Below are 25,791 nucleotides of genomic sequence, written 5' to 3'. Positions count from 1 at the left end.
GTTATGGGGGTTTCGTGAACTTCGATCCTCCCACCTCAGCCTCCAGAGTAGATGGGACAATGGGCATATGCCACTATGCCCTGGCTAATTATTTATTTTTTTGTAGAGATGGGGGTCTTGCTATGTTGCGCAGGCTGGTTTTGAACTTGTGGCCTCAAGTAATCCTCCTGCCTCCATATCCCAAAGTGCTGGGATTACAGGCATGGGCCACTATGCCCGGCCAGTGTCCTCATTTTTTAAAGTGGGGGCCCACCTCATGGGGCTGCTGTGAGAATTAAATGAGCAAATCAATGCAAAGCCCTCTGGACAGTCTCTGGGCAGTAACTACTGTTATGATCTCATCTGGAATACGGATTTGGGGGTTTTCGGCATGGAGGTGCTCAGCGAAGTCCAACAGTGTATTTCAAGCCATGGGAGTGGACGAGATGGCCCAGCACAGGCAGGAAGGGCGGACCAAGGGTGACCCCCAAGAGCACTCATGTTTAGTTGATGGGCGGAAGAGGGGTGCAAAGAGCTGATAAGGCAGAAGACAAACAGAGCACAGGTCAAGCAGCCAGGGTCAGAGAACATTCCAGAAAAAGCATACAACAGCGTTAAGGGCTGTAAGATAAGGATGGTAAGATAAGCGTACGATAAGGACAGAAAACACATGCCTTGGGTTTAGCGACCAGGAGGTACGGGGGACAGGGAGGGAGTTTCAGAGGGTTGCAGGACTGCGGGGAATAGGTGGCCTGGGCTGGGTCTCCTCACAGCAGCAAAACTCGGGGACAAAAGAAATCATAGCAGACAGCACCGTGAGCCACAGTCTCATCTCTGACTAGTCCATGAGAGCTGAGGCTTAGGGCAGGGCCTGCGACAGAGCTACATAGTGGTGTGTTATGGAAACCTCAGGGCAGGGGTTTCTGTCACTGGGAGACATCAGTCATGTTCAGGGCTACCTTGGTGTGGGCACAGTCACTGCTTCGGTCTCATTTTCTTCCAGCAACTTCGTGTATGACGACGGGAACCAACCCCTCCTACCGGCAAAGAGGGAGAAAAGATGCTATCAGCAGTAGACAAGTGGATGGCAACCTCCCTGAACAGCCTGATGAGAGCTCAGGGCAGACCGGTCCCTGGCTCCAGAAAGGCCCACGTGTGGAAGAAATGAAATTAAGGCTTTTAGGCCGGGCGCGGTGGCTCAAGCCTGTAATCCCAGCACTTTGGGAGGCCGAGACGGGCGGATCACGAGGTCAGGAGATTGAGACCATCCTGGCTAACACGGTGAAACCCCGTCTCTACTAAAAAAATACAAAAAAATAGCCGGGCGCGGTGGCGGGCGCCTGTAGTCCCAACTACTCGGGAGGCTGAGGCAGGAGAATGGCGTGAACCCGGGAGGCGGAGCTTGCAGTGAGCTGAGATCCGGCCACTGCACTCCAGCCTGGGCGGCAGAGCGAGACTCCGTCTCAAAAAAAAAAAAAAAAAGAAATTAAGGTTTTTAATAGATAAATATGGACTTTCACTGTGTTTTCTTTTTTCTTTCTTTCTTTTTTTTAAATAGAGACAGGGTCTCGCTCTGTTGCCCAGGCTGGAGGGCAGTGGTGCGATCATAGCTCACAGCAGACTCAAACTCCTGGGCTCAAGCAATTGTCCTGCCTCAGCATCCGAGTAGCTGCGACTAGAAGTGTACACCACCATGCCTAGCTAAAAAGCAATATATGTTGTATATATGACATTAATTTGATTTGGATTACCCTTTTTTCATATTGGTTTTATTTAATACATCGGAACAATCTGTCTAGAAAACTGACAAGCTAGTTACAGGAAGGCTTGTGCACATAATTATGGCTGAAATTAAGAGGATTGCATTCAAACTATGTGCTAAACCTTAACAAAGTATATACAATATGCAGATTATCCTCAATAAAGCACATGCCAATTTTATTTAATTTATTTTTTTGAGACGGAGTCTTGCTCTATCTATCACCCAAGGCTGGAGTGCAGTGGCGTGATCTCGGCTCATTGCAACCTCCACCTCCCAGGTTCAATCCCAGATTTTCCTGCCTCAGCCTCCCGAGTAGCTGGGATGACAGGTGCCTGCCACCACGCCTAGCTAATTTTTGTATTTTTAGTAGAGATGGGGTTTCACCATGTTGGCCAGGCTGGTCTGGAACTCCTGACCTCAGGTGATCTGCCCGCCTCAGCCTCCCAAAGTGCTGGGATTACAGGCATGAGCCACTGCACCGGCCAAATGCTAAATTTTTTTAAAAAACAAAAGAATGTTTAAATTACTTTCAGAGAGGTGACTTCCTATGCTCTAATAACTATGCATGCACCAAGTGTATCTCTACACGCACAGATACACAGAAAATAGCCTGGGATCGAGTAACTTACCTAAACTAGAAATAAGCCATAAACTTAACTTTGGCTAAAACGTGAGCATGTCCACAAAGACAATTTTCAGCTTGGCGGCTCTGGAAGGGAGGGGCCGTCTGGAGCCCTGCCGGGACCATCACACCCAGACTTACGCCTTGGACACGTCGTGTTCTCCATAAAGCCAGCCATCCTTCTCCTCGGGGATGAGCAGCGTGATGACGTCTCCCTGTGCGAAGCTGAGTAAGGTCTTGTTGGCGCCCGCGGTGTGCGGGAAGATGGTCTTCACTTTCTGCTTCTTCATCATGTTCAGTCCCGTTGCAACCGAAACTGATCGCTGTAAACTGGGATCTTCGGAAGTACCTGTTGGAGGGAATGTAGCAGTAATGGCTTTTCAAAGCATGAGAATCAACAGGCACGTTCCAATGAGCAAACCCCAGGAATTCACCTGTTCTCATCTTGTTAACAATGCTCCTTCCATGGAAACCGACCCTGTCCTATTTCCTCGCCTTGATCATTGCCCAGAAGGGGCAGGGACTGTTGAGAAACAGAGGCAGCATGTAGCCTGAAGGCTTGCACCGTGCAGAAGAGGATCCCTGCGGCTGCGGGCTCTTTTCCAGGCCCAAGGACAAGGCGGCGTGTGCCGGGTTGATCTGCATTCTGCTTTGGCCAGGATGGCTCTCCTTAGAGAGGCAAACCGCTCCGACGGCAAACTGCCCTCGCAATTCCAATCGCAAAGGCAGGCTAGGGCCACAGTTCAAATCCAATTGCTAATGTCCACAAAGAAAAGAAGCAAGCTGGAAATGCAGTCGGTCTGGCAACGCTGGCCGCTCAGCTTCTCACCCCCGGGGTCTAAGAAGGACGAGGTGAGGATGAGTTGCGTTTACAGAGTCCTCACCAGGTGCCAGTCACTGATCTCAATGTCTCACAGCTGCCATCCTGCCCGGCTCCAAGGAGGAAGGAACTACTGTTATCCACAGGACAGACCCCACAGTTGGCAAGTGGCTGGGCCAGGAACCAGTTAGGGCAGTTTCGTCCCATACACTCTACTCAGGGGCATGAGGCTGTGCTGTTCATGTCTCCATTCAAACACAGGCTATTTCCACTCCAGGGAAAAAAAGGTAGGAAAAAAAATATGTATATACATTTGAGACAGAGTCTCACTCTGCTGCCCAGGCTGGAGTGCAGTGGCAGGATCATAGTTCACTGCAGCCTGGACTTCCCAGGCTTAAAGGATCCTCCCTCCTCAGCCTCCTAAGTAGCTGGGACTACAGGCACACGCCGCCATTCCAGGCTCATTTTTAATTTTTGTTTTGTAGAGACGGTGTCTTGCTATGTTGCCCAGCCTGATCCTGGCCTCAAGTGATCCTCCCACCTTGGCCTCCCAAAATGCTGGGACTACAGGTGTGAGCCACTGCTTCTGGCCCTTTTTTTTCCCATTCAAATTTTCCCAGGCTAGTAATACAGCAAGCATCTTTAACTTAAAACAATGCAAGATCTTTCTGCTTCGTTCTTGCAGATTCTTCACGATTACAATATAAACCTTGTGCCCCCTTAACCTGCCACTTTCTACCTCACTGGTGTTGAACCCACCAGCAATTTTCTTTCTTTTTTGAGACGGAGTCTCACTCTGTACCCCAAGCTGGAGTGCAGTGGCGTGATCTCGGCTCACTGCAACCTCCACCTCCCGGGTTCAAGCGATTCTCCTGCCTCAGCCTCCTGAGCAGCTGTGATTACAGGTACGTGCCACCATGCTTAGCTAATTTTTGTATTTTTAGTAGAGACGGGGTTTCATCACCATATTGGCCAGGCTGGTCTCGAACTCCTGACCTCGAGATCCACCTGCCTCGGCCTCCCAAAGTGCTGGGATTACAGGTGTGAGCCACCACGTCCAGCCCTCCACCAGCAAATTTCATTCTGCTTTTACCAATAAGAACCAGAGTCATCTGAATCACTGGGATGCATAGAGTATTATAAACTTTAACTGTGTATTTTAGTTAACTGACAGGACTTCCTTCAAAGGCAAATGCCTACAGACCATCATCTTCCTCTGCTGGGCCATCCTAGTCATCATTCTGGAAAACTCTGTTCTTTTGTCCAATAGCTTGGGACACTCTGGTCCAGGGCTCTCTCTCACCAACAGCTTGACTGCCACAACCTTCACAACATGGGGCCTGTGACACACCCCACGTGGATGGGTTGGGGCCATGGCACAGGTCTCGAGGGTCCTGGGTTATAAGAATGTGCAGAAGGACGGGGTCTGACCAGTGAAGCAGCCGGCAACATCTGCAGACAGTAACTGGCTCCAACTTTTGTTTTTGTCACTGTGTCACCCAGGCTGGGGTGCAGTGGTGCAACCTCGGCTCATTGCAACCTCCGCCTCATGGGTTCAAGTGATTCTTGTATCTCAGCCTCCTGAGTAGCTGGGATTACAGGTGTGAGCTACGACGCCCAGCTAAATTTTAGTATTTTTAGTAGAGACAGGGTTTCACTATGTTGGCCAGGCTGGTCTCAAACTTCTGGCCTCAAGCAATCCGCCCGCCTCAGCCTCCCTGAGTGCTGGGATTACAGGCATGAGCCACTGCGTCTGACCCCAGCTTGTTGAAAGATAGTCAACAAAATTAAGCAATCCAAGTTAGAACTTAAGTTCTTCAACAGAGCATGAGGTGCTCTATTAGAGATGATGAAAAACACTGATTAGAATTCAAACCAGCTGGGCATGGTGGCGCACACCTGTAATCCCAGCACTTTGGGAGGCTGAGGTGGGTGAATCACCTGAGGTCAGCAGTTCGAGACCAGCCTGGCCAACATGGTGAGGCCCTGTCTCTACTAAAAATACAAAAATTAGCCAGGCGTGGTGGTACATGCTTGCAGTCTCAGCTACTTGGGAAGCTGAGGCAGGAGAATCGCTTGAACCTGGGAGGCGGAGGTTGCAGTGAGCCGAGATCGTGCCACTGCACTCCAGCCTGGGTGACAGAGTGAAACTTGATTTCGGAAAAAAAAAAAAATCAAACCAAGCTTATTGGTAAGCTTAATAATCATAATTTTGTCATGTTGATAATTATGAAATGCTGGGAAGGGAAGAGCATGGTCCCTTTAAAGGATATGGAACTGGGGAAGGAAAGTGCTGGGTAGAGGAGGGTGTGGTCTCTGGCTAGGGTTCCACCCCCATGGACCTAGGTGAGGACAGGCATTTCCCGCCCAAATGTTACATTTCCCAAGACCACCCTGGCCTGCCACACCCCCATCCTGTACCTATAAAAACCCTCAAGACCCTAAGCAGGCAGACATGCAAGCTGCTGGACGTTGAAAGGAGCCTGTCGCTGGAGGAACAAACACAGTGGCTAGGCATGGAGAGGGAGGCACCAACAGGCTCCAGCATGCTGGCAGGCCACTGACCAGCAGAACGACACAGGGTTTGGCTGCAACAGTTGGTCAAGGCCACTGAGTGGCCCGACTCCAGGGGAAAACCTTCCCACTCTATCCCCTCCTGACTTCCCCCATCTGCTGAGAGCTGCCTCCACTCAATAAAACCGTGCACTGATTCTCCGAGCTCCCGTGTGACCCGATTCTTCTGGTACACCAAGGTAAGAACCTGGGATACTGAAAACCCTCTTTCCCTGTGACAAGGTACAGGGTGTAATTGAGTTGGTTAACACAAGCCACCTATAGGCTCAAACTAAAACTGAAAGAGCACACGGTAACATGCGCCCCCTGGGGCTTCAGCTGTAAACGTCCTAGACACTGCTGTGACATGGGAACCCCACAGCCTGCCCGTCTGTCTACGCCCCTAGAGGTCTGAGCGCCGGGCCCCTGAAGACGCGAGCCACATCCCCATCACAGGCCCTGCAAGGGGAACAAGGGAATCTTTCCCATTTCAGTGTGAACTTTTATAGCTTATTTTATTGCAGAAAAAAGTTTTATTACAATTGCCACCAAATATGGAACACACAGCGAGGCTATGCATGTTTCTTATTGATTGACTGATTGATGGATTGGTTGAGACAGAGTTTTGCACTTGTCACCCAGGCTGGAGTGCAGTAGTGCAATCTCAGCTCACTGCAACCTCTGCCTTCTGGGTTCAAGCGATTCTCCCACCTCAGCCTCCCAAGTAGCTGGGATTATAGGCAGGCACAACCATGCCCCGCTAATTTTTTGTATTTTTAGTAGTGATGGGGTTTCATCATGTTGGCCAGGCTGGTCTCAAACTCCTGACCTCAGGTGACCCACCTGCCTCGGCCTCCCAAAGGGCTGGGATTACAGGCGTGAGCCACCATGCCCGGCCTCCATTTATTTGTAAATAGGTAATTCTCAACAGTATGTTTACTCTGGATAAACATCAGTCAATGCGTAGAACTGGTGAATGTCAGAGAAATCTATCACTTATCAGAGCACCTCATAAACTAGACCTGTATTTGTTCTGAACTCACGCTCTGCAAAGCCAGGGCTGAACGTAGCCACCATACCTGCTTGTTTACCTCCAGACCTTGCAACACATTTATCCAAAATATTTATTTCACAGCTTATCTTAAAACAAATGTAAAAGGTATCTTCAAATAAATCAGACTGAATCTCTTACCTGTTGAATTATTTATCTTTTGTGAATTCGGTGCAGCCGTGGCTGGGTTATTAAACATATCGATCAAGGGACTGGTATATGCCCTGCCTGAAGGAGCGGGGGGCATCTTTGGTGAGCATTTAGAAAGGGTGTCGTAATCTTTCCTCACCTGTGAAAAATTATTTATTAGTCCAATATTAGTATAACACAGAACTGGAATTACAGATTCCCAAGGCTTTTTAAATCATAGGCTATTTATTTATTTTGAGACAGTCTGGCTGTGTTGCCCAGGCTGGAGTGCAGTGGCGCCATCTCGGCTCACTGCAACCTCCGCCTCCCGGGTAGCTGGATAATAGGCACGTACCACCACGTCTGGCTATTTTTTGTATTTTTAGTAGAGACGAGGTTTCACCATGTTGGCCAGGCTGGTCTCGAACTTCTGACCTCAAGTGATTTGCCCGCTAAGGCCTCCCAAAGCGCTGGGATTATAGGTGTGAGCCACCATGCCTAGCCACATTTCAAGGGGTTTGAGATGGGCAGAAAGAGTGGATCCATGTGTTCAAAGTACCTGCTACATCCCAGTCTCCACATAGAGCCCAGGTTCAAAGATCAGCAAACAACAAATGTGTGAATTCATTACTGTGAATACTTTGACGCCTATTTTTTTTTCCTGAAGTACCTTACATTGTGATGAATGCCATCAGAGTGTGTCTAATTTATTCTGAGACACCTATACTTCCTTCCTTGGGAGTAAACTTAGTTGGAATGAGTACAATTAAAAACAGTAAGGACGGCCGGGCGCGGTGGCTCACGCCTGTAACTCCAGCACTTTGGGAGACCGAAGTGGGCAGATCATGAGGTCAGGAGATCGAGACCATCCTGGCTAACATGGTGAAACCCCGTCTCTACTAAAAATACAAAAAAATTAGCCAGGTATGGTGGCGGGTGCCTGTAGTCCCAGCTACTCGGTAGGCTGAGGCTGGAGAATGGCATGAACCCAGGAGGCGGAGCTTGCAGTGAGCCAAGATCGCGCCAGTACACTCTAGCCTGGGTGACAGAGCAAGACTCTGTCTCAAAAAACAACAAAAAAAACCGAGTAAGGATAAAATTTCCAAAACAAAGATAATAGCGCCAAACATAGTATAAAACGTGCCCAGCTTGTGGTGGCTCATGCCTGTAATCCCAGCACTTTGGCAGGCCAGGGCAGGCAGATCATGAGGTCAGGAGTTCGAGACCAGCCTGACCAACATGGTGAAACCCCATCTCTACTAATAATACAAAAATTAGCCAGGCATGGTGGTATGCCCCAGTAATCCCAGCTACTCAGGAGGCTGAGGCGGGAGAATCGCTTGAACCTGGGAGGTGGAGGTTGCAGTGAGCCGAGATCGCACCACTGTACTCCAGCCTGGGCGACAGAACAAGAAAGACTCGGCCTCAATAACAAAAGACAAACATGTGCCCAGCTACCTTCACCCCTAAAGGTAAGGGGATAGAGCTGTGTAAAGGTGGTCCTGGAAGTACTAAAGGAGGACCTGTGATTCCCACCAACAAAGGCAAACGTGGCCCAGATCAAGTTAGGAAACACATGATTGAAATCTGGAAGAGAAAACCGGTTCCTACCACATTGCTTCTCTCGATCATGGGTGAAGGCTGAGGCGTTCCGGACACGGGAGTCGAGGCTGGGGTCTTTATTTCTTCGATCATATTCATGATTTTCTCTGGCACTTTGATGGCATCAACACAGGTCTCCTGCCACCGGGGCAGCTTGGAATTCAGTAGTTCTGCAGACTGCAAAGCCAAAAGAAGAAGACTAAAGACAAAGATGATTGTCTGAAGAGCTGAGAAAAATGACATCACGTCATATCGCTGATAACAGAATTTCTGGCTTAGCACCAGGAGTGTGGGGGCTCTGGGTTAAAGGTGAGCACCTTGAGTGCCTAGAGGATCAGCTGTGTCTCACTGGCCGAGAGGGGCAAAGGCTCTGACTCTAAAGGAAATTTCCTGCTCCCTCAGTGTGAATACATAGCATGGGACTAATACGGAGATGGTAAATGGTTAAGAACAAGAACGGAAACGCAAAGGGAGGGAGTGAGCAATCTGTATGAATCCCGTTTTCCCGGTGGCCCCAGAAACGTCAACCATCACTTTTCCCCTCCCACTCCTGTTAAAAGCAGCACCTCCAACACAGGCCACTGGCCCGGGAGTTGGCTCTGACCGATTCAGACATTAGAGAAGTGAATCAGACTGTCCTGAGAGTCTGTCTATGGGGAAGAGGGACCGTGGGTGAGTGGTGGGCAGTGCTGAGGGATGCCCCCCGCACCACAGGCCAAACAAGGCTTTGCAGAGCAGACCTGACCAGCAGGGGCGAGAACCCGCAATCCTGGAGGCAGAGCGCCCCTCCAGCACCCACGAGCCTGGTTCTGCTGACAACTGGACTCTGAGAGGCCCCCCAAGCGCTTCCAGTGAACACCTTTTCTGAACGGCACTCTGGTTGGAAAAGGGGAGGCAGGGGCCTGTCCTGCAGCTGTGTGCATGGCAGTCGCACTGCTTTTACTCAGCTTCTGAGTTTATCAAGAGTGGCGGTGGCTGATGTCAGTCCTGGGGAAGGGCAAAGCCCCCCTCACACCACCCTTGTCCCCAAATGTCACCCTGACACACTAAGTCAGTGCGACGCCACCCCCAACTGTCACCCTGACACTCTGCAGCACGGTGGACCAGCTGCTTGGGCCTGCTTCATCCCAACTCCACAGAAAGGACTGGGGCGCTTTAGCTGGATTAAGGGAAGTCACAAAACCAGTTTTCAGATACTTGAAGAAACTTCCAGTATAGAAAGGAGCAGTTCTGGTCTGCATCACTCTATAAAGCATTACTGGGGACCCATGGTTAAGTCTAAGAAAGACTGCTGATAACTGGAGCTCCCTGAAAAGGGGCCAGGCTGCCTCATGACACGGCGGGGCACCACGCAGGTAGAGAACCTCGAGGTCACCTCTGTCCTCTCCAGCCTGCAACTCCGGTGCCACAGGATGCCCTCAGTCTGGGAAGAGAAGATTCTGAAGTGAACTCTACATTCCCGGAACTAGTACAGACGTGCTGTTAACAAGAGTGATCACCTAATACAGCAATTATTTCCTTTGCTATTACCATTCTGTTCTTTTTTGAGAGAGGATTTTGGCTCTGTCACCCAGGCTGGAGTGTGCTGGCACGATCACAGCTCACTGCAACCTCGAACTCCTGGGCTCAAACAATCCCTTCCACCTCAGTCACCTGACTAGCTGGGGCCACAGGTGCACACCACTACACCTGGCTAATTAAAACTTTTTTTTTTTTTGGAGAGACAGGGTCTCGCTATGTTGCCCAGGCTGGTCTGGAACTCCTGGGCTCAAGTGATCGTCCTGCCCTGGTTCCCAAAGAGCTGGGATTATAGGCGTGAGCCACTGTGCCTGGTCTGCTGTACGAATTTTATTTTATTTTATTTATTATTATTTTTTTTTGAGACGGAGTCTCGCTCTGTCGCCCAGGCTGGAGTGCAGTGGCCGGATCTCAGCTCACTGCAAGCTCCGCCTCCCGGGTTCACGCCATTCTCCTGCCTCAGCCTCCCGAGTAGCTGGGACTACAGGCGTCCGCCACATCGCCCGGCTAGTTTTTTTTTTTTTTTTTGTATTTTTTAGTAGAGACGGGGTTTCACCGTGTTAGCCAGGATGGTCTTGATCTCCTGACCTCGTGATCCACCCGTCTCGGCCTCCCAAAGTGCTGGGATTACAGGCTTGAGCCACCGCGCCCGGCCTGCTGTACGAATTTTAAATCTTATTTAGTTTAGGGAGCTGAATATTCCTTTTTCTTTTTTTTTTTTTTTTTTTTGAGACAGAGTCTTGCTCTGTTGCCCAGGCTGGAGTGCAGTGGTGCGATCTGGGCTCACTGCAACCTCTGCCTCCTGGGTTCAAGCAATTCTCCTGCCTCAGTCTCCTGAGTAGCTGGGATAACAGGTGCCCACCACCACATATGATTAATTTTTATATTTTTAGTAGAGACAGGGTTTCACCATGTTGGCCAGGCTGGTCTCAAACTCCTGACCTCAAGTGATTCACCCACCTTGGTCTCCCAGAGTGTTGGGATTACAGGCGTGAGCCACCATGCCCAGTCCTGAATATTCCTTAAAGTTGTAAAAAGTTTATAGAAAACACAACATTTGCATACATACAAGGCCAAGGTATTTTTCCTTTAAAACAAAGACAAAGTTGACTTACATTCAAGCTCTTGCAAAGCTTCTCCTATTTTGGAACACTCTCTAACTTTACTATGAACAACAATGAATTTCTGACCTCAACCAGTGCTAGTTTTGGATGTTTACAAAGGCCCAACAGAGTTCATAATGTAAAACAAAGGAAAGGAAATGTGACGTGTGTTGCATAATGATTCCTGGAGGTTCGAACCTCCCAGCTGCATGTGTTGGAAGGAGGGTGATGAGGTCATTCAGTTGAAGAAACCAGGAACCAACGCGACCAAGAGGAATGAACACATCGCTGAGCCCAGCCGTCCTGAGGTGCGTGAATGGCGGCCCGTGGGCTGGGGCAGAGCTGCCCGTGACCCCCGGACACAGACCCATGAAGGGAGCATCTCAAATTGCCCAGGTGGCGTAGACCCGGGCCCGTTGGGACTCACCGGCAGCCATGGTGAAGACAGTGATGCTGAGGACACATCAGAAAGGGCCTGGGGAAAGCTGACTCGCAGGTGAGAAGAGCAAACATGTGCTATTTTTCAATGAGGAAGCATTATTTTATGAAGGACTTTAAATATGGATGTATTACTAATTAATTAAACATTATACATGGACATTTGACCATTTCAGCTGTATTTCTGTAAGTTTATATGTTCAAGTTGGCCAAAAACAGTTTCTCTGGAATCTTTTCATTGGCAAAATGGCCCACTGCTTTATATTGGGCCTGTGTGGAAAGTGGGTGGCATGCATGTATGTGTATCTCTGTATGTATGGACTGATTGACACAGGGTCCTGCTCTGTTGCTCAGGCTGGAGTGCAGTGGCACAATCATAGCTCACTGCAGCCTCAACTTCCGAGGCTCAAGGGATCCTCCCACGTCAGCCTCCTGAGTAGCTGGGACTACAGGCACATGCTACCATGCCTGGCTAGTTTTTTTTTTATTTTTTATAGACACAGAGTTCTGCCATGTTGCCCAGGCCCACCTCAGCCTCCCAAAGTGCTGGGATTACAGGCAGGAGCCATGGCCCAGTCTTCTGGGGCATTTAAGTATGAAATAAAGTTATTAATACTCAAGGCAATTTGCCATCACACCCACCTGTAAGTGATAATAATGTATGTGGTTTGTAAAGCCACAGTGCTTATCAACCAGAAAGCAGAAGCGCCTCTTCTCTTCAAGCAGAGCTTCTTTGCAACCATCTGCAATGAATTTCTGGATTTCACTCTGACGAGAAGTAACGGTCTCCACGTACTAAAAAAAACAGTAATTACCTAAGTATGACATGAGCATCAGATAGCGTGCAGCCTGACGTTTATCTTCTGCCATCTGTACGCCTGCTTTATTTGAACAATAGAGTAAATACATGAGAGGAAAGAATGCTGTAACCTGACCTAAGTAGATACCATCATTCTCCTTGAGGTCCCTGACTCATGTGCAGAGAGAAGTTGCCCCAGGCCTTGACATTCCCAAGGGGCGATTTGCACAAATATTATTTTGTACTCCAGAGATATGAACGTGTCCTACTGGAAAGCACCATGTGCTTTGGAACCAGAAAGTTCCTGGTTCAAACCCAGTTCCAAATGCCAACAATACGTGATATGGTTTGGCTGTGTCCCCACCCAAATCTCATCTTGATTTGTAGCTCCCATAATTCCTATGTGTTTCAGGAGGTACCTGGTGGGAGGTAACTGATTCGTGGGGGCAGGTCTTTCCCGTGCTATTCTTGTGATAGTAAAGAAGTCTCACAAGATCTGGTGGTTTCATAAGGGGTCATTTCCTGCACAAGCTCTCTCTGCCTGCTGCCATCCGTGTAAGACGTGACTTGCTCCTCCTTCCCTTCCACCACGATTGTGAGGCCTCCCCAGCCATGTGGAACTGTGAGTTCATTAAACCTCTTTCTTTTGTAAATTGCCCAGTCTCAGGGTATGTCTTTATCAGCAGCATGAAAACAGACTAATAAAATATGATTTAACCTAAGTCTCATTTTTCCCATCTGTACAATGGGAACAGTAACACTGATCATGGAGAATCTCTTCTTCTTTCAGAGCCAGGAGAAAAAGCCCATGTTTTGGCAGGAGGTCACGGATTAATTATACTTAACTCTGGAAAACTCTACAGCCTTCAGCTCTCAGTCAAAATGCTTATTTTTAAAAACTGATAGATTATATTTATGTATTTACAGGGCACACGTGATAATGATAAAGCAGGGTCTTGGGTGTCCATCACCTCAAGTTCTTATTATTTTTATGTGTTGGGAACATTCCAAGACCTCTCTTCTAACTATTTTGAAATAAACAATGCATTGCCGTTAACTATAGTCACCCTACTCTGCTATTGGACACTAGAACTTATTTCTTTTATCCAGCTGTATGTTTGGACCCATTAACCAACCTCTCCTTTATCCACCCCCCAGTCAACACACTGACCATCCTCAGCTATCTACAGAATGAAATGTAACCATCATTATACTTCCCAATTCCATGAGATCAACTTCAAAATTCTTCTTTTTTTGAGATGGTGTCTTGCTCTGTCACCCCAGCCTGGAGTGCAGTGGCATAATCTCGGCTCACTGCAACCTCTGCCTCCCAAGTTCAAGCAATTCTCCTGCCTCAGCCTCCTGAGTAGCTGGGACTACAGGTACCTGCCATCACCCTAGCTAATTTTTGTACTTTTAGCAGAGGCAAGGTTTCACCACATTGGCCAGGCTGGTCTTGAACTCCTGACCTCATATGATCCCACTGCCTTGGCCTCCCAAAGTGCTGGGATTACATGCGTGAGCCACAGCGCCCAGCCAACCTCCTCTTAAACTGTACAAATTGTCAACAACAAAAGAAAACAAGATATTGCTGAAAAGCTCACCTCAATTTCTTTGTGTTCATATTTGAGTGCGTTTCGGCCTCCTTGGCTTTTCCTTCTGATCTTCTTCAACTCAGCCTGGGATTTCTCCAAAGACTCTAATTTATTCTTGTGTTCTGTTTGGTATCTTTTTAGAGTTGCCTGTAAGTTAAATTGCTGTGCTTATTACCATACAAATTGTCACAGTTGCTTTTGCTCACACTTCCACTGTGTATGGCTCAACAGCGCCCTGACACCCTCACTTCACGGCATCCTCAACGCTGGCTGGGGCCCCCACACCCACACCAGTTCACACCATCCTCCTGCTGGCTGGGGTCCCCACACCCACACTTCACACCCATCCTCATGCTGACCAGGGCCCTCATCCCTCAGTTCACACCATCTCCATGTTGGCTGGGACCCTCATCACACAGTTCACATCATCCTCACACTGCCCAGGGCCCACACTCCTCATTTCACACCATCCTTATGCTGGCTGGGACCATCACCCCGCAGTTCACACCGTTGGCATGTTGGCTGGGACCCTCACCCCGCAGTTCACATCATCTTTACACTGGCCGGGGCCCTCATTTCACACCATCCTTATGCTGGCTGGAGCCCTCACTCTGCAGTTCACACCATCTGCATGATGGCTGGGACCCTCACTCTGAGGTTCACACCATCCACACACTGGTGAGAACCCTCACCCCTCAGTTCACATGGCCCCCTTCATTCAACTTTAATGTCTTGGCTTTGTTCTAAAGGTTACTGTTTAAATGAGGAGCCCTGACCAGAAGGCAGGTCTCTGAGGACATCTTCTCTTTCTTTTATTCCTTCTTTCCTCAAAGGCTTTTTGATGCTGGGTAGTTAACTTTCTTCTGCCACCCAAAGTCTCCAAGTCCCATCCAAGGCACTTAGCCACCAAGGTGGTTGCAGCAAGCCGAGATAGCGCCACTCTTCGCCTCCCAGGTTCAAGCGATTCTTGTGCCTCAGCCTCTCGAGTAGCTGGGATTACAGGCGCACACCACCACGCCCGGCTGTATTTTTAGTAGAGACAGGGTTTCACCATGTCAGTCAGGCTGGTCTCGAACTCCTGACCTCGGGATCCATCCACTTTGGCCTCCCAAAGTGCTGGGATTACAGGCAGGAGCCACCGCGCCCAGCGAACACAGGGTCTATAACAGACCTGCATCAGAATTCAAATTCCTGTTTTCCCTATAATCTGTGAAGTGCAAATAAGAAGGGTGTCTGGCCAGGCGCGGTGGCTCACGTCTCTAATCCCAGCACTTTGGGAGGCTGAGGCGGGTGGATCTCGAGGTCAGAAGTTCGAGACCAGGCTGGCTAATATGGTGAAACTCCATCTCTCTACTAAAAAATACAAAAATCAGTGGGGTGTGGGGGTCACCGAACACCTGCAATCCCAGCTAATTGGGAGGCTGAGGTAGGACAATCGCTGGAACCCAGGAGGCGGAGGCTGCAGTGAGCCGAGATTGCGCCACTGCACTCCAGCCTGGGCAACAGAGCAAGACTCCATCTCAAAAAAAAAAAAAAAACAACAAAAAAAAACAGAGTTGTTTATGTTTTAGAGTTTCTGAAAGGATAACAATCAGATAACGCATGTAAATCACTTGGCACGAAACGCACCTTAGCAGCTGTCCAGGTCCTGTGGCCTCCTGCCGGGAGTGTGAAGCCAGGCAGCAGGCCTCATGAGGACCACAGGGGAGGGATGATTTCAGGGCAACTCACACACTCACTGCCACACGGGGGTCTTGGTGAGCAGAAAGGGGACTTTGGGTGGCAGGAGAAAGTTAAGTACTCTATAGCAGCAAGGGAAGATGGCAAGAGCCCTCAATACTGGGGCAGAAGGGCCACCCTGAAGAGGACCTGGAGAAACCTGCTGGAATGGACAACAGTGGACAAAGAAGGGGCGCCATGCAGGAGCGGTCTCTGCAGATGGGTCTGGGCGCGTCCGGGCACTCTCCCGCATACCACCCACAGCCTGAAGCGCTGCTGGCTTAGGAAGTGTTATGTCTGCATCAGCTGCAGTGACACAAGCACAGATGTCCTACAGCGTGAATGTGTTCTGTGAAGACAATGCTTTCTGGAAGCAGCGTGATTTCTGGCAATACTTTTTCCTATTTTTTTTTTTTTTTTTTTGAGATGGAGTCTAGCTCTATCGCTCAGGCTGGAGTGCAGTGGTGCCATCTCGGCTTACTGCAAACTCCGCCTCCCGGGTTCATGCCATTCTCGTGCCTCAGCCTCCTGAGTAGCTGGGATGACAGGCAACGTGCCACTATGCTTGGCTAATTTTTTTTGTATTTTGAGTAGAGATGGGGTTTCACTATGCTGGCCAGGCTGGTCTTGAACTACTGACCTCAAGTGATCCACCCACCTTGGCCTCCCAAAGTGCTGGGATTACAGGCATGAGCCACCGCACCTGGCCCCTATGCTTTCTAATAGAGACCCCAAGTGTTACCAAAAACCGGCCCATGCAGCCCAAAGGGAGCTTGTCAGTTTCATGCATCTGGGTATCATCAACACGGAGCCTTCGCTCCTGTCTGCTACTGATGAGTCAACAGTGGGAATGAGCTCTCCTCAGGGTGGGAGGTCAGGCAGCCCAAGGCTGGGGCTGGAGGAGAACCATGCACTTACGTTCATATATTTCACGTCAAGTTCTATCTTCTTCTCCAGCTCATGGATAATCTCTTTGTGGAATTTTTTAAACTGTTAACAGAAGGAAATAAATTCACACCAGATTTGAGACTTTAAGCAAAGTAAGTTCTAAAACCTAAAACAAGTGTATTTTGCAAATAGAAACACAGATCACGTACATTTTCATCAAGACTCTCGTTGAGTTTCTTGTGGGTACTTGAAATCTCTATGAGGACATGTCCTGGGAACAAAACCAGATATGTTAGCAGAAAGCCACTGCATATTTTTTTTTGTTTTGAGGTGGAGTTTTTGCTCTGTCGCCCAGGCTGGAGTGCAATGGCACGATCTTGGCTTGCTGCGACCTCCGCCTCCCAGGTTCAAACAATTCTCCTGCCTCAGCCTCCCAGGTAGCTGGATTACAGGTGTGTACCACCATGCCCGGCTAATTTTTTGCATTTTTAGTAGAGATGGGATTTCACCGTGTTGGCCAGGCTGGTCTCGAACTCCTGACCTCAGATGATCAACTGCCTTGGCCTCTCAAAGTTCTCGGATTACAGGTGTGAGCCACTGCGCCCGGCCCATTGCACAGTTTTGTAAAGTATTAGGGAAAGTAAAACAGAACAGGGAAACACAGAAATACACTGCCCTCAGGGTCTCTAAGCATCACCCCCGAGACACATCAGGAGCACAACGGGGTCCCCACAGTGGCTTCCACGGGGACGTAGCTGAGAGCAAACGGCTTCTACGACATAATCAATCAGACTCTTCAAACTCACATTCAAACTCTCATGCAAACTCTCTTCAAATTCACATGAGTCTTTCTGTTTTGTCTTTTGTTTTTTGAGTCAGAGTCTGGCTCTGTCACTCAGGCTGGAGTGCCGCCTCCACCTCCTGGGTTCAAGCTATCCTTCCACCTCAGCCTCCCAAGTAGCTGGAACTCCAGGTGTGCACCACCACACCCAGCTATTTTTTTGGGATATTTTGTGGGGAGGGGTTTTCATCATGTTGCCCAGGTTGGTCTTGAACTTCCGACCTCAAGTGACCCGCCCACCTCAGCATCCCAAAGTGCTGGGATGACAGGTGTGAGCCACTGTGCCTGGACCGCGTGGCCCCTTCTATATTTACTTGTTCCTGAAGCCGAGTTCTCTACATCTGATTTAAATTTTGAAAGTGTCTCACAAATGATTACTTTGGTCATCACAGAAGATAACTCTAAGAATAAACAATGATTTATTTTTATCGAATCCCCAGAGTAATCGGATTATCTGTCAGGCACGAGAGATAAAGGCTATTTCTTTTTTCTCATGTTAGTTCTTACAATGTTTTGGAAAATCCTAACGCCAGGGGAACCCGCAGCAGGAAGAGTGCTCAGCCTGCCTCTCCTGGGAATACACCAGCCCCTGAAACCAAGCACAGTCATGTGACGGGGAAGATGTCTAGGACAGAGGTGCCCACCGCCGAGGGCAGCAATCAGGCCCCTGGGTTTGCAATCACATCTCTACAGTGTGTGCCAGTGCACCAGCTCTCTGCCACCTTTCTACAGGTGACATCTGATAAAGGTGAATGAGGGCCTCTCTCTGCCAACTTATCTGCAGGAACCAAATGGGTTTCCTAGGGTCTGACACCTAAGAAATGGGAGAAACACATAGAATCATCTGGAACTACCGTTACCACCACCATCAAACAATGCCGACCAACAGCAAAATGTGCCAGTGGACCATCCTACAGCTCAGCGGCCAGATGAAAAGGAATTCCAGGCCGGGAGTGGTGGCTCACACCTGTCATCCCAGCACTTTGGGAGGCTGAGGTGGGCGGATCACTAGGTAAGGAGATCAAGACCATCCTGGCCAACATGGTGAAACCCCGTCTCTATTAAAAATACAAAAATTAGCTGCACATGATGGTGCGTGCCTGTAATCCCAGCTACTCTGGAGGCTGAGGTGGGAGAATTGCTTGAACCCGGGAGGTGGAGGATGCAGTGAGCCGGGATTGCGCCACTGCGCTCCAGCCTGGGTGACAGCGTGAGACCCTGTATCCCCGCCCCCCTAAAAAGGAATTCTAGCGGGGAACTGAGAGGCTGCAGGGGAGGAATCTGAATGAGGACTGTGGTAGAATATGGGGAGAGAGAGAAAGCATAGACTGGACTATGGCCTCAGCTACGATCGCCATATGACCCTATTGTGTTCTGTTCTAGGGACATCTGAGTCTCACACTGGCCACCCAGGCTTCCCTTGTCCCAGGTTAGCATTCAACCCTTGCTGAACACAGCCACGCAGATGTCCCATCGGGCACACCTCATCCTCAACATGTCTCGAAGTGACCTCTCTGGCTGCCCTGCATTCTCTAATTCTAGCTGTCAGCTGCCAGCCAGCCAAGGGTCAACCTCTCGCCCACGTGTAATACCTGATGACTAAGACTCTCTCCCTTGGGGATACGAGGCCATCATCGGAGCCACCTGTAGGGTGCAGCCATGTCCCTTCCCAAGCTCTGTGATCTCTTCCTTGCCCAGGACAGAAGGCATGGGGAATGGCGTGTGAAGTCACCAAGACATGTTCACCTGGTGATCTGTTCCACCAGAGGTGGCAGAGGATTCTCCCATCCACCCCCAGCCCCCAGCACTCACGTCCCACCATGTGGGCTTTCGAGGAGGTCCTCTCTCAAGCCCGCCCAACCCCAACGCCTACTTCCATCCCTCATCCTCTCTCTGGACTCCCAGCTTGTCGCTTCCCGGATCACCTTCCTCACAGATGCCAGGGATCTTTCCAAATGCAGGCGTAACATGTCACTCCCCTCCTCCCCCCATGATGTTCCAGGGAAACCAGCTCCCTTGCTGTACTTCAGAGCCCTCTGCAAACGGTGCTGCCTAGACAAGGTGGGGTCAGAAGCTCTCAGAGAGGCAGAACTTGCAGGGCTTGTGACAGGTATATAACCTAGTCCCTAAGCCCTGTGGCATTTTATGGTGCTCTGATGGAGGAACTCAACTCGATGGCTAAACACGGGGAGTAAAGACAGAATCATCCCAGCGCTCAGGGCTCCACCCTCCGAGTAAGCGAGCTTCCCACTCCACATCCTTAACAACGCCAGCTTCATCTTCCAGAACGTGGCATGAGAAAACCAACAGACCAGAATTCTTCGCAAAAGCCACCTTCACAGAGCCGAAAGCATAATTCCACTGACATGCAATTTTACAGCCCCTCGGTCCATTCAGATACAATCTCAGTTACTTTCACATCTATTTTAAACCCACAAACAATTCCTCATTGGGGATGAAATATAAACAACAACAAAACCCACTCCAGTTATTTAGAAAATCAGACATTCTATTCTTGGCAAGGGAGATCTACTTAAAAAAAATAAATAAAAACGTCTAAAAATAATGTGGCTCAAAGCATTCGGTGATTTGAGCTAGAGGAAATGCATTCACATTTTTTTCTCATACTGTTCTCTTTCATGAACTTTATTTCCGTAACTTTATATAATGTGGATCTCTGGGAAGCATGCTGCCAAAACCAAGGTGTGTGCTAGGGTGGACGCCAACACTGCTGAACCTGGTGCTCTGGCCTGGCCGGGGCCCTGGGCACGCTCCATGCTCCTGCCCGTGGCTTCCCGCCGCGCAGGGGAGAGGCGCAGTGAAGCAGCTCTTTCACTCTGCGGGCAAGCGGGCAACACCTGGCCTTGTTATTCCTGTCCCTCACTGCTCCTGGAATTCAGATGCCCGCTTCACAGCAGCTGCCGCCGCAGAGTCCGCGGTCACAGAAAGGATTAACACACATCTTGGCTGCAATTCTGCAAGCAGCCGAAAGTGTATCTTGAAGCGGAAGATGAAAACACCCTTTATGTTCCATCTGCAGAAGCTTCATCTTAAATAGAGCAAGTGTTACTTTATGTTTAAAATGCGATGCCACATGGGTTTGTTTGCTCTTAGTTCGGTAACCTACTTTTTCATAAATTACATTTGAGAAGGGAAAAAAAAAAAAACCCTGAAAATATTTGAGGGTGAGGCGAAGCAGGCATAGCCCGGACTCAGATGAAGCAGAGCTAAGTATGCGCCCCGACAAGAACCACACCACTGTGCTGTGCACACTGGGGCGCCTGCTTCCTTTTCCCCTGGTTATGTTTGGAGTCACCCTTTTGGGAAGGAACTCAGCGCCGTACTGTGATTCAGTCTGAGTAAGGGGCAATATACACGTATTTCAAAAGCATGAACTCAACATAACTCAAAGACATTTTCTACCATCAATTTTTTCTCAATATTCGCATAAGTAATTCACACAGAGTGTTACAGCTTTATGAGTTTGTCTAGCAGGTTGTGGAAATCCCCAACAAAAAAGAATGGTTAATGGTGGCATCACTCTCATTTTAGAAACTGTGAACAAATATGCCCAACATTTTGGACAATATTGCATAAAGAGATGCATTTAGCCAATAGGTGGTATGAAGTTAAAACATAACGTTAAAGAATAAAACTTCATGAAAATTATTGGCATGAACTCATAGAACATTTTCACTGGAAACACAGGGCCAGGCGTGGTGGCTTAAGTCCCAGCACTTTGTGGGGTTCAGGCGGGAGGATCACTTGAGGCCAGAAGTTCAAGACCAGCCTGGGCAACATAGTGAGACCCCCGTCTCTACCAAAAAAAAAAAAAAAATAAAAATTAGCTGGGCTTCATGGAACATGCCTGTAGTCCCAGCTACTCAGGAGGCTGAGGCAGGTGGATCACTTGAGCCCAGGAGTTCGAGGCTGCAGTGAGCTATGATGGCACCACTGTGCTACAGCCTGGGAGACAGAGCAAGACCCTGTCTCCAAAAAGAAAAAGAATACAGTCATAGGTCTATTAATATATTATCTTCATCAGTTCACAGTACAAATTTAGAGGAACCAGATGGAGATTACTAATGTACCTGAACTGCATAGGACATGTAGGCATAAAGCCTTTTTTTTTTTTTTGAGATGGAGTCTCGCTCTGTCGCCCAGGCTGGAGTGCAGTGGCCGGATCTCAGCTCACTGCAAGCTCCGCCTCCCGGGTTCACGCCATTCTCCTGCCTCAGCCTCCCGAGTAGCTGGGACTACAGGCGTCCGCCACCACGCCCAGCTAGTTTTTTGTATTTTTTTTAGTAGAGACAGGGTTTCACCGTGTTAGCCAGGATGGTCTTGATCTCCTGACCTCGTGATCCGCCCGTCTCGGCCTCCCAAAGTGCTGGGATTACAGGCTTGAGCCACCGCGCCCGGCCGGCATAAAGATTCTTTCCATTTACATCTGATAATGGATAATCAGAACCTGCTTTATTTCCAGAGAACGCAGAGCAACGCCTGAGTCATGCCCTACTTCCTATACATCACTGCAAGTGGAATCAGAGAGTAAAAAGTGGAAGCAGCCAATCTAGTACTGTTCTAAAGCTATGCTGCACAGATTAAAGTAAAATTGATTAATAATATCATTGTAGGCCAGGTGCAGTGGCTCACGCCTGTAATCCTAGCACTTTGGGAGGCTGAGGCAGGCAGATCACAAGGTCAGGAGTTCGAGACTAGCCTGGCCAATATGGTGAAACCCCATCTCTACTAAAAATACAAAAATTAGCTAAGCGTGGTGGCAGGTGCCTGTGGTCCCACCTGCTAGGGAGGCTGAGGCAGGAGAATCACTTGAACCCGGGGAGGCAGAGATGGCAGTGAGCCAAGATCACGCTACTGTACTTCAGCCTGAGCAAGAGTGAGACTCTATCTTTAAAAAAAAAAAAAAAAAAAAAAAAATCACTGGAGGCCAGGTGCAGTGGCTCACGCCTATAATCCCAGCACTTTGGGAAGCCAGGGTAGGTGGATCACTTGAGGTCAGTAGTTCAAGACCAGCCTGGCCAACATGGGAAAAACCCCATCTCCACTAAAAACACAAAAATTAGCCAGGCGTGGTGGCGCACGCCTGTAATCGCAACTGCTCGGGAGGCTGAGGCAGGAGAAGTGCTTTAACACGGGAAGCAGAGGCTGCAGTGAGCCAAGCCCGGGCGACAGAGCAAGACTTCATCTCAAAAAATATACATGCATGAAAAAATAATAAAAATAAAAACGTCATTGGAAGAAGGACTGATTTTTTCTGACAATTTTCCAAGTTTCAAATGGGATGAGGCGAAAACAGGGGAAGTAAAAGCAAACCGCTCCCCAACACACACACATGATGCGTTAAATAAATGAGTATGGGCTCTGAAGAGTAGAATCACCCACACTGAATCAGTGTGGAGGCAGATTAGCAACCACAAACGTGACCAAGTTCGAAAGGCTCTGTCAGCATCTGAGAACTTGCAGTCCCTGGACGCAGCTGGAGGTAAGGTGCCCTCCTGCACAAGTTGGGTGCGGTGGCTCACACCTGTAATCACAGCTCCCAGTTTTGGGAGGCCAAGGCAGGAGGATCGCTTGAGCCCAAGATATGGGCAACACAGTGAAACCCCATCTCTACAAAAGATACAAAGGGGCCGGGCGCAGTGGCTCAAGCCTGTAATTCCAGCACTTTGGGAAGCCGAGATGGTGGATCACGAGGTCAGGAGATCGAGACCATCCTGGCTAACATGGTGAAACCCCATCTCTACTAAAAAATACAAAAAAACTAGCTGGGCGAGGTGGCAGGCGCCTGTAGTCCCAGCTACTCGGGAGGCTGAGGCAGGAGAATGGCGTAAACCCGGGAGGCGGAGCTTGCAGTGAGCTGAGATCCGGCCACTGCACTCCAGCCTGGGCGACAGAGTGAGACTCCGTCTCAAAAAAAAAAAAAGAAAAAAGGAAAAAAGAAGATACAAAGATAAGCTAGGTGTGGTGCGTGCCGTGCCTGTGGTCCCAGCTACTCGGGAGGCTGGAGCGGGAGGATCACTTGAGCCCAGGAGGTTGAGGCTACAGTGAGCCATGACTGTGCCACTGTACTCCAGCCTGGGCAACAGAGCAAGGCGCTGTCTCAAAAAAAAACAAAACAAAAACACGTACAAACAACCAATGTGTGTGTAGGGGTGACCCCAAATAAGTGATAGGGTAAGCGTTGCATGGATCATTCCTCTGTGTTTAGCTTCTGGCTTAAACAACAGCAGCAGCACATCCTAATCAATGTCTTACACGGAGACTGTAGTTACTCTGCACTGTGCTCAAAACTTACTTAACTAGCGGGTATGCCACAAGAGCCGGCTTGAAGGAGCTAGTACTGGCCGTGAAGCAGCTCATACTGGGACAACTTGAGCACCAAAATAGTTAAGGCAGTCATAAATTATAAGTCATTGAAAAGTCTAGGAATCCAGGAGTCCACAGTCAACAGATTAGAAAAAAGAAATGGGGGACCAAGGGCGGCTCTTGCTAGAAGTAGAGTTGCACAGAGCCAATCAGTAAATGAAGAGGGAGTATACAGATGGAAAATCAACACCACAGGGCAGGGAAGACTTGTCTGGGCAGAAATCATCAACAGATGCTCAACTAGGGCACAAGTGTTGACGAGGAAAGAGATTTGCATGGTTTGAAAGTGTTTTCCCCACCAATTGCTTACGAGTCGTGACTAAAAAAAACAAAAAACAAAAAACAAAAACCTTAACCATCCAGTGTAGAGATCAGATAACACCTTCAATGGACAATCAAAACATAACAAATGAGAGGAAAATGAACACTGTGTGCTCAAATTTTATACTCAGCAGACACAAAATAACTTGGACAGTATTCTAGCTGAGACCACACAATCTGAATCCAATCAGGGAGATCCGGTATTTAAAAGTGAGGATCCTGGCCGGGCATGGTGGCTCATGCCTGGAATCCCGGCACTCTGGGAGGCCAAGGCAGTGGATCACCTGAGGTCAGGAGTTCGAGACCAGCCTGGTCAACATGATGAAAACTCTGTCTCTATTAAAAATACAAAAATTAGCCGGGTATGGTGGTGCGTATCTATAATTCCAGCTACTTGGGAAGCAGAAGCATGAGAATTGCTTGAACTTGGGAGGCAGAGGTTGCAGTAAGCTGAGATCACGCCACTGTACTCCAGCCTGGGCAAGACAGCAAGACCCTGTCTCAAAAACAAAACGAAACAAAACAAAACAAAAAAAGGCAGGCATGGTTGGCTCACGCCTGTAATCCCAACACTTTCGGAGGCCGAGGCAGGCGAATCACCTGAAGTCAGGAGTTTGAGACCAGCCTGGCCAACATGGTGAAACTGTCTCTACTAAAAATACAAAATTAGCCGGGCATGGTGGTGCACACCTGTAATCCCATCTACTAGACAGGAGAACCACTTGAAGCTGGGAGGCAGAGGTAGCAGTGAGCTGAGATCGGACCACTGCACTCCAGCCTGGGAGAAAAGAGCAAAACTCTGTCTTCAAAAAAACAAAAAGGAAGATTTTGTATTCCTGACTATTCATCCTTGTTTAGGATTTCTGATGTGGGTTCATGCCTGTGCCAATTCTTTATTGCAGTACTAAATGGATTTACTTATTTCTTTTTAGAGAGGAATAAAATGATTTCATCTACCTCCGGCAGTTAATCCAGTGCTTGCTGAGGGAGGTAAGGGGGAAAATGGAGATATGTGTTAACAGGAGAAATATTATCAACATTTTGCTTCACAGTGAGGTCCCTGGCAACCTCCATTTTAGAAAATGATAGACATGGCTGGAGACGTGTCTCCAAAAAGAGTTGCAATCAGAAATCCGAACACTGTTTTTTTTTCTTGGAGGATGGGTTCCCCTTTAGACACAGCACAAATACAACTTCATCTTATATATAAGTCTAGAATGGATTGCTCAGAGGACATTGATTTTTTTCATACTAAAAAGTCAGAAGCGACTGCTGACCTCTGAGTAATATAATACAAGATCTTTAGGAAGAAGAGCTCATGAGGAAGATGGGAAGGCTGGCTGAGGAGGTTGGAGAAAGGCCAGATGCTGTGAAAGGGAAAAGATTGGATGCAGCTTCAGAAGGCAGAAGCTTCTGGATCATCGGCCTCTACAGAGACTCAAGGACACGAAGACGGGGCAAAGGTCACAGCATCCGCAGGAAGATGCAATGACGTCAGATGGGCCTCTTAGTACCTGCGCATCCCCGGGAAGTCCCCTCACCTCTTTCTGCAGTATCTCTTGGAGCTGTGGTATTCTCATCTGTGCAGAGTGCCTGCTCCACAGGTTTCGGGGGGTACCGTCTTTCCAGTGTTCTGGAGAGAAACACTGGCTGCTGAGGTGCCC

The 25,791-nt window shown here is 48.8% G+C and overlaps 1 protein-coding gene across 4 annotated transcripts in view; it reads right to left on the bottom strand.

Annotated features, from left to right (window-relative positions):
* Window positions 1-25,791, bottom strand: part of BAIAP2L1 (BAR/IMD domain containing adaptor protein 2 like 1) — a 112,260-nt gene that overhangs the window by 12,105 nt on the left and 74,364 nt on the right. For 2 of the 4 annotated variants that reach the window (XM_009202601.4, XM_031665606.1), the window contains exons 3-11: window positions 25,669-25,760; window positions 16,788-16,849; window positions 16,609-16,680; window positions 13,981-14,118; window positions 12,220-12,372; window positions 8,528-8,695; window positions 6,929-7,076; window positions 2,505-2,712; window positions 939-1,016 (exon numbers count right to left, since the gene is read on the bottom strand). In XM_009202601.4, coding sequence (XP_009200865.1) covers window positions 939-1,016; window positions 2,505-2,712; window positions 6,929-7,076; window positions 8,528-8,695; window positions 12,220-12,372; window positions 13,981-14,118; window positions 16,609-16,680; window positions 16,788-16,849; window positions 25,669-25,760 — 1,119 coding nt within the window. The remainder of the gene's footprint in view (window positions 1-938; window positions 1,017-2,504; window positions 2,713-6,928; window positions 7,077-8,527; window positions 8,696-12,219; window positions 12,373-13,980; window positions 14,119-16,608; window positions 16,681-16,787; window positions 16,850-25,668; window positions 25,761-25,791) is intronic. The other 2 variants (XM_021935671.2, XM_031665607.1) reach the window with 1 other exon arrangement.

Source organism: Papio anubis, chromosome 4 (genome assembly GCF_008728515.1).
Source record: "Papio anubis isolate 15944 chromosome 4, Panubis1.0, whole genome shotgun sequence".
Taxonomy (NCBI): Eukaryota; Metazoa; Chordata; class Mammalia; order Primates; family Cercopithecidae; genus Papio; species Papio anubis.
The sequence above is the reverse complement of the archived record's forward strand: the minus strand, read 5'-3'. Positions and strand labels throughout refer to the sequence as shown.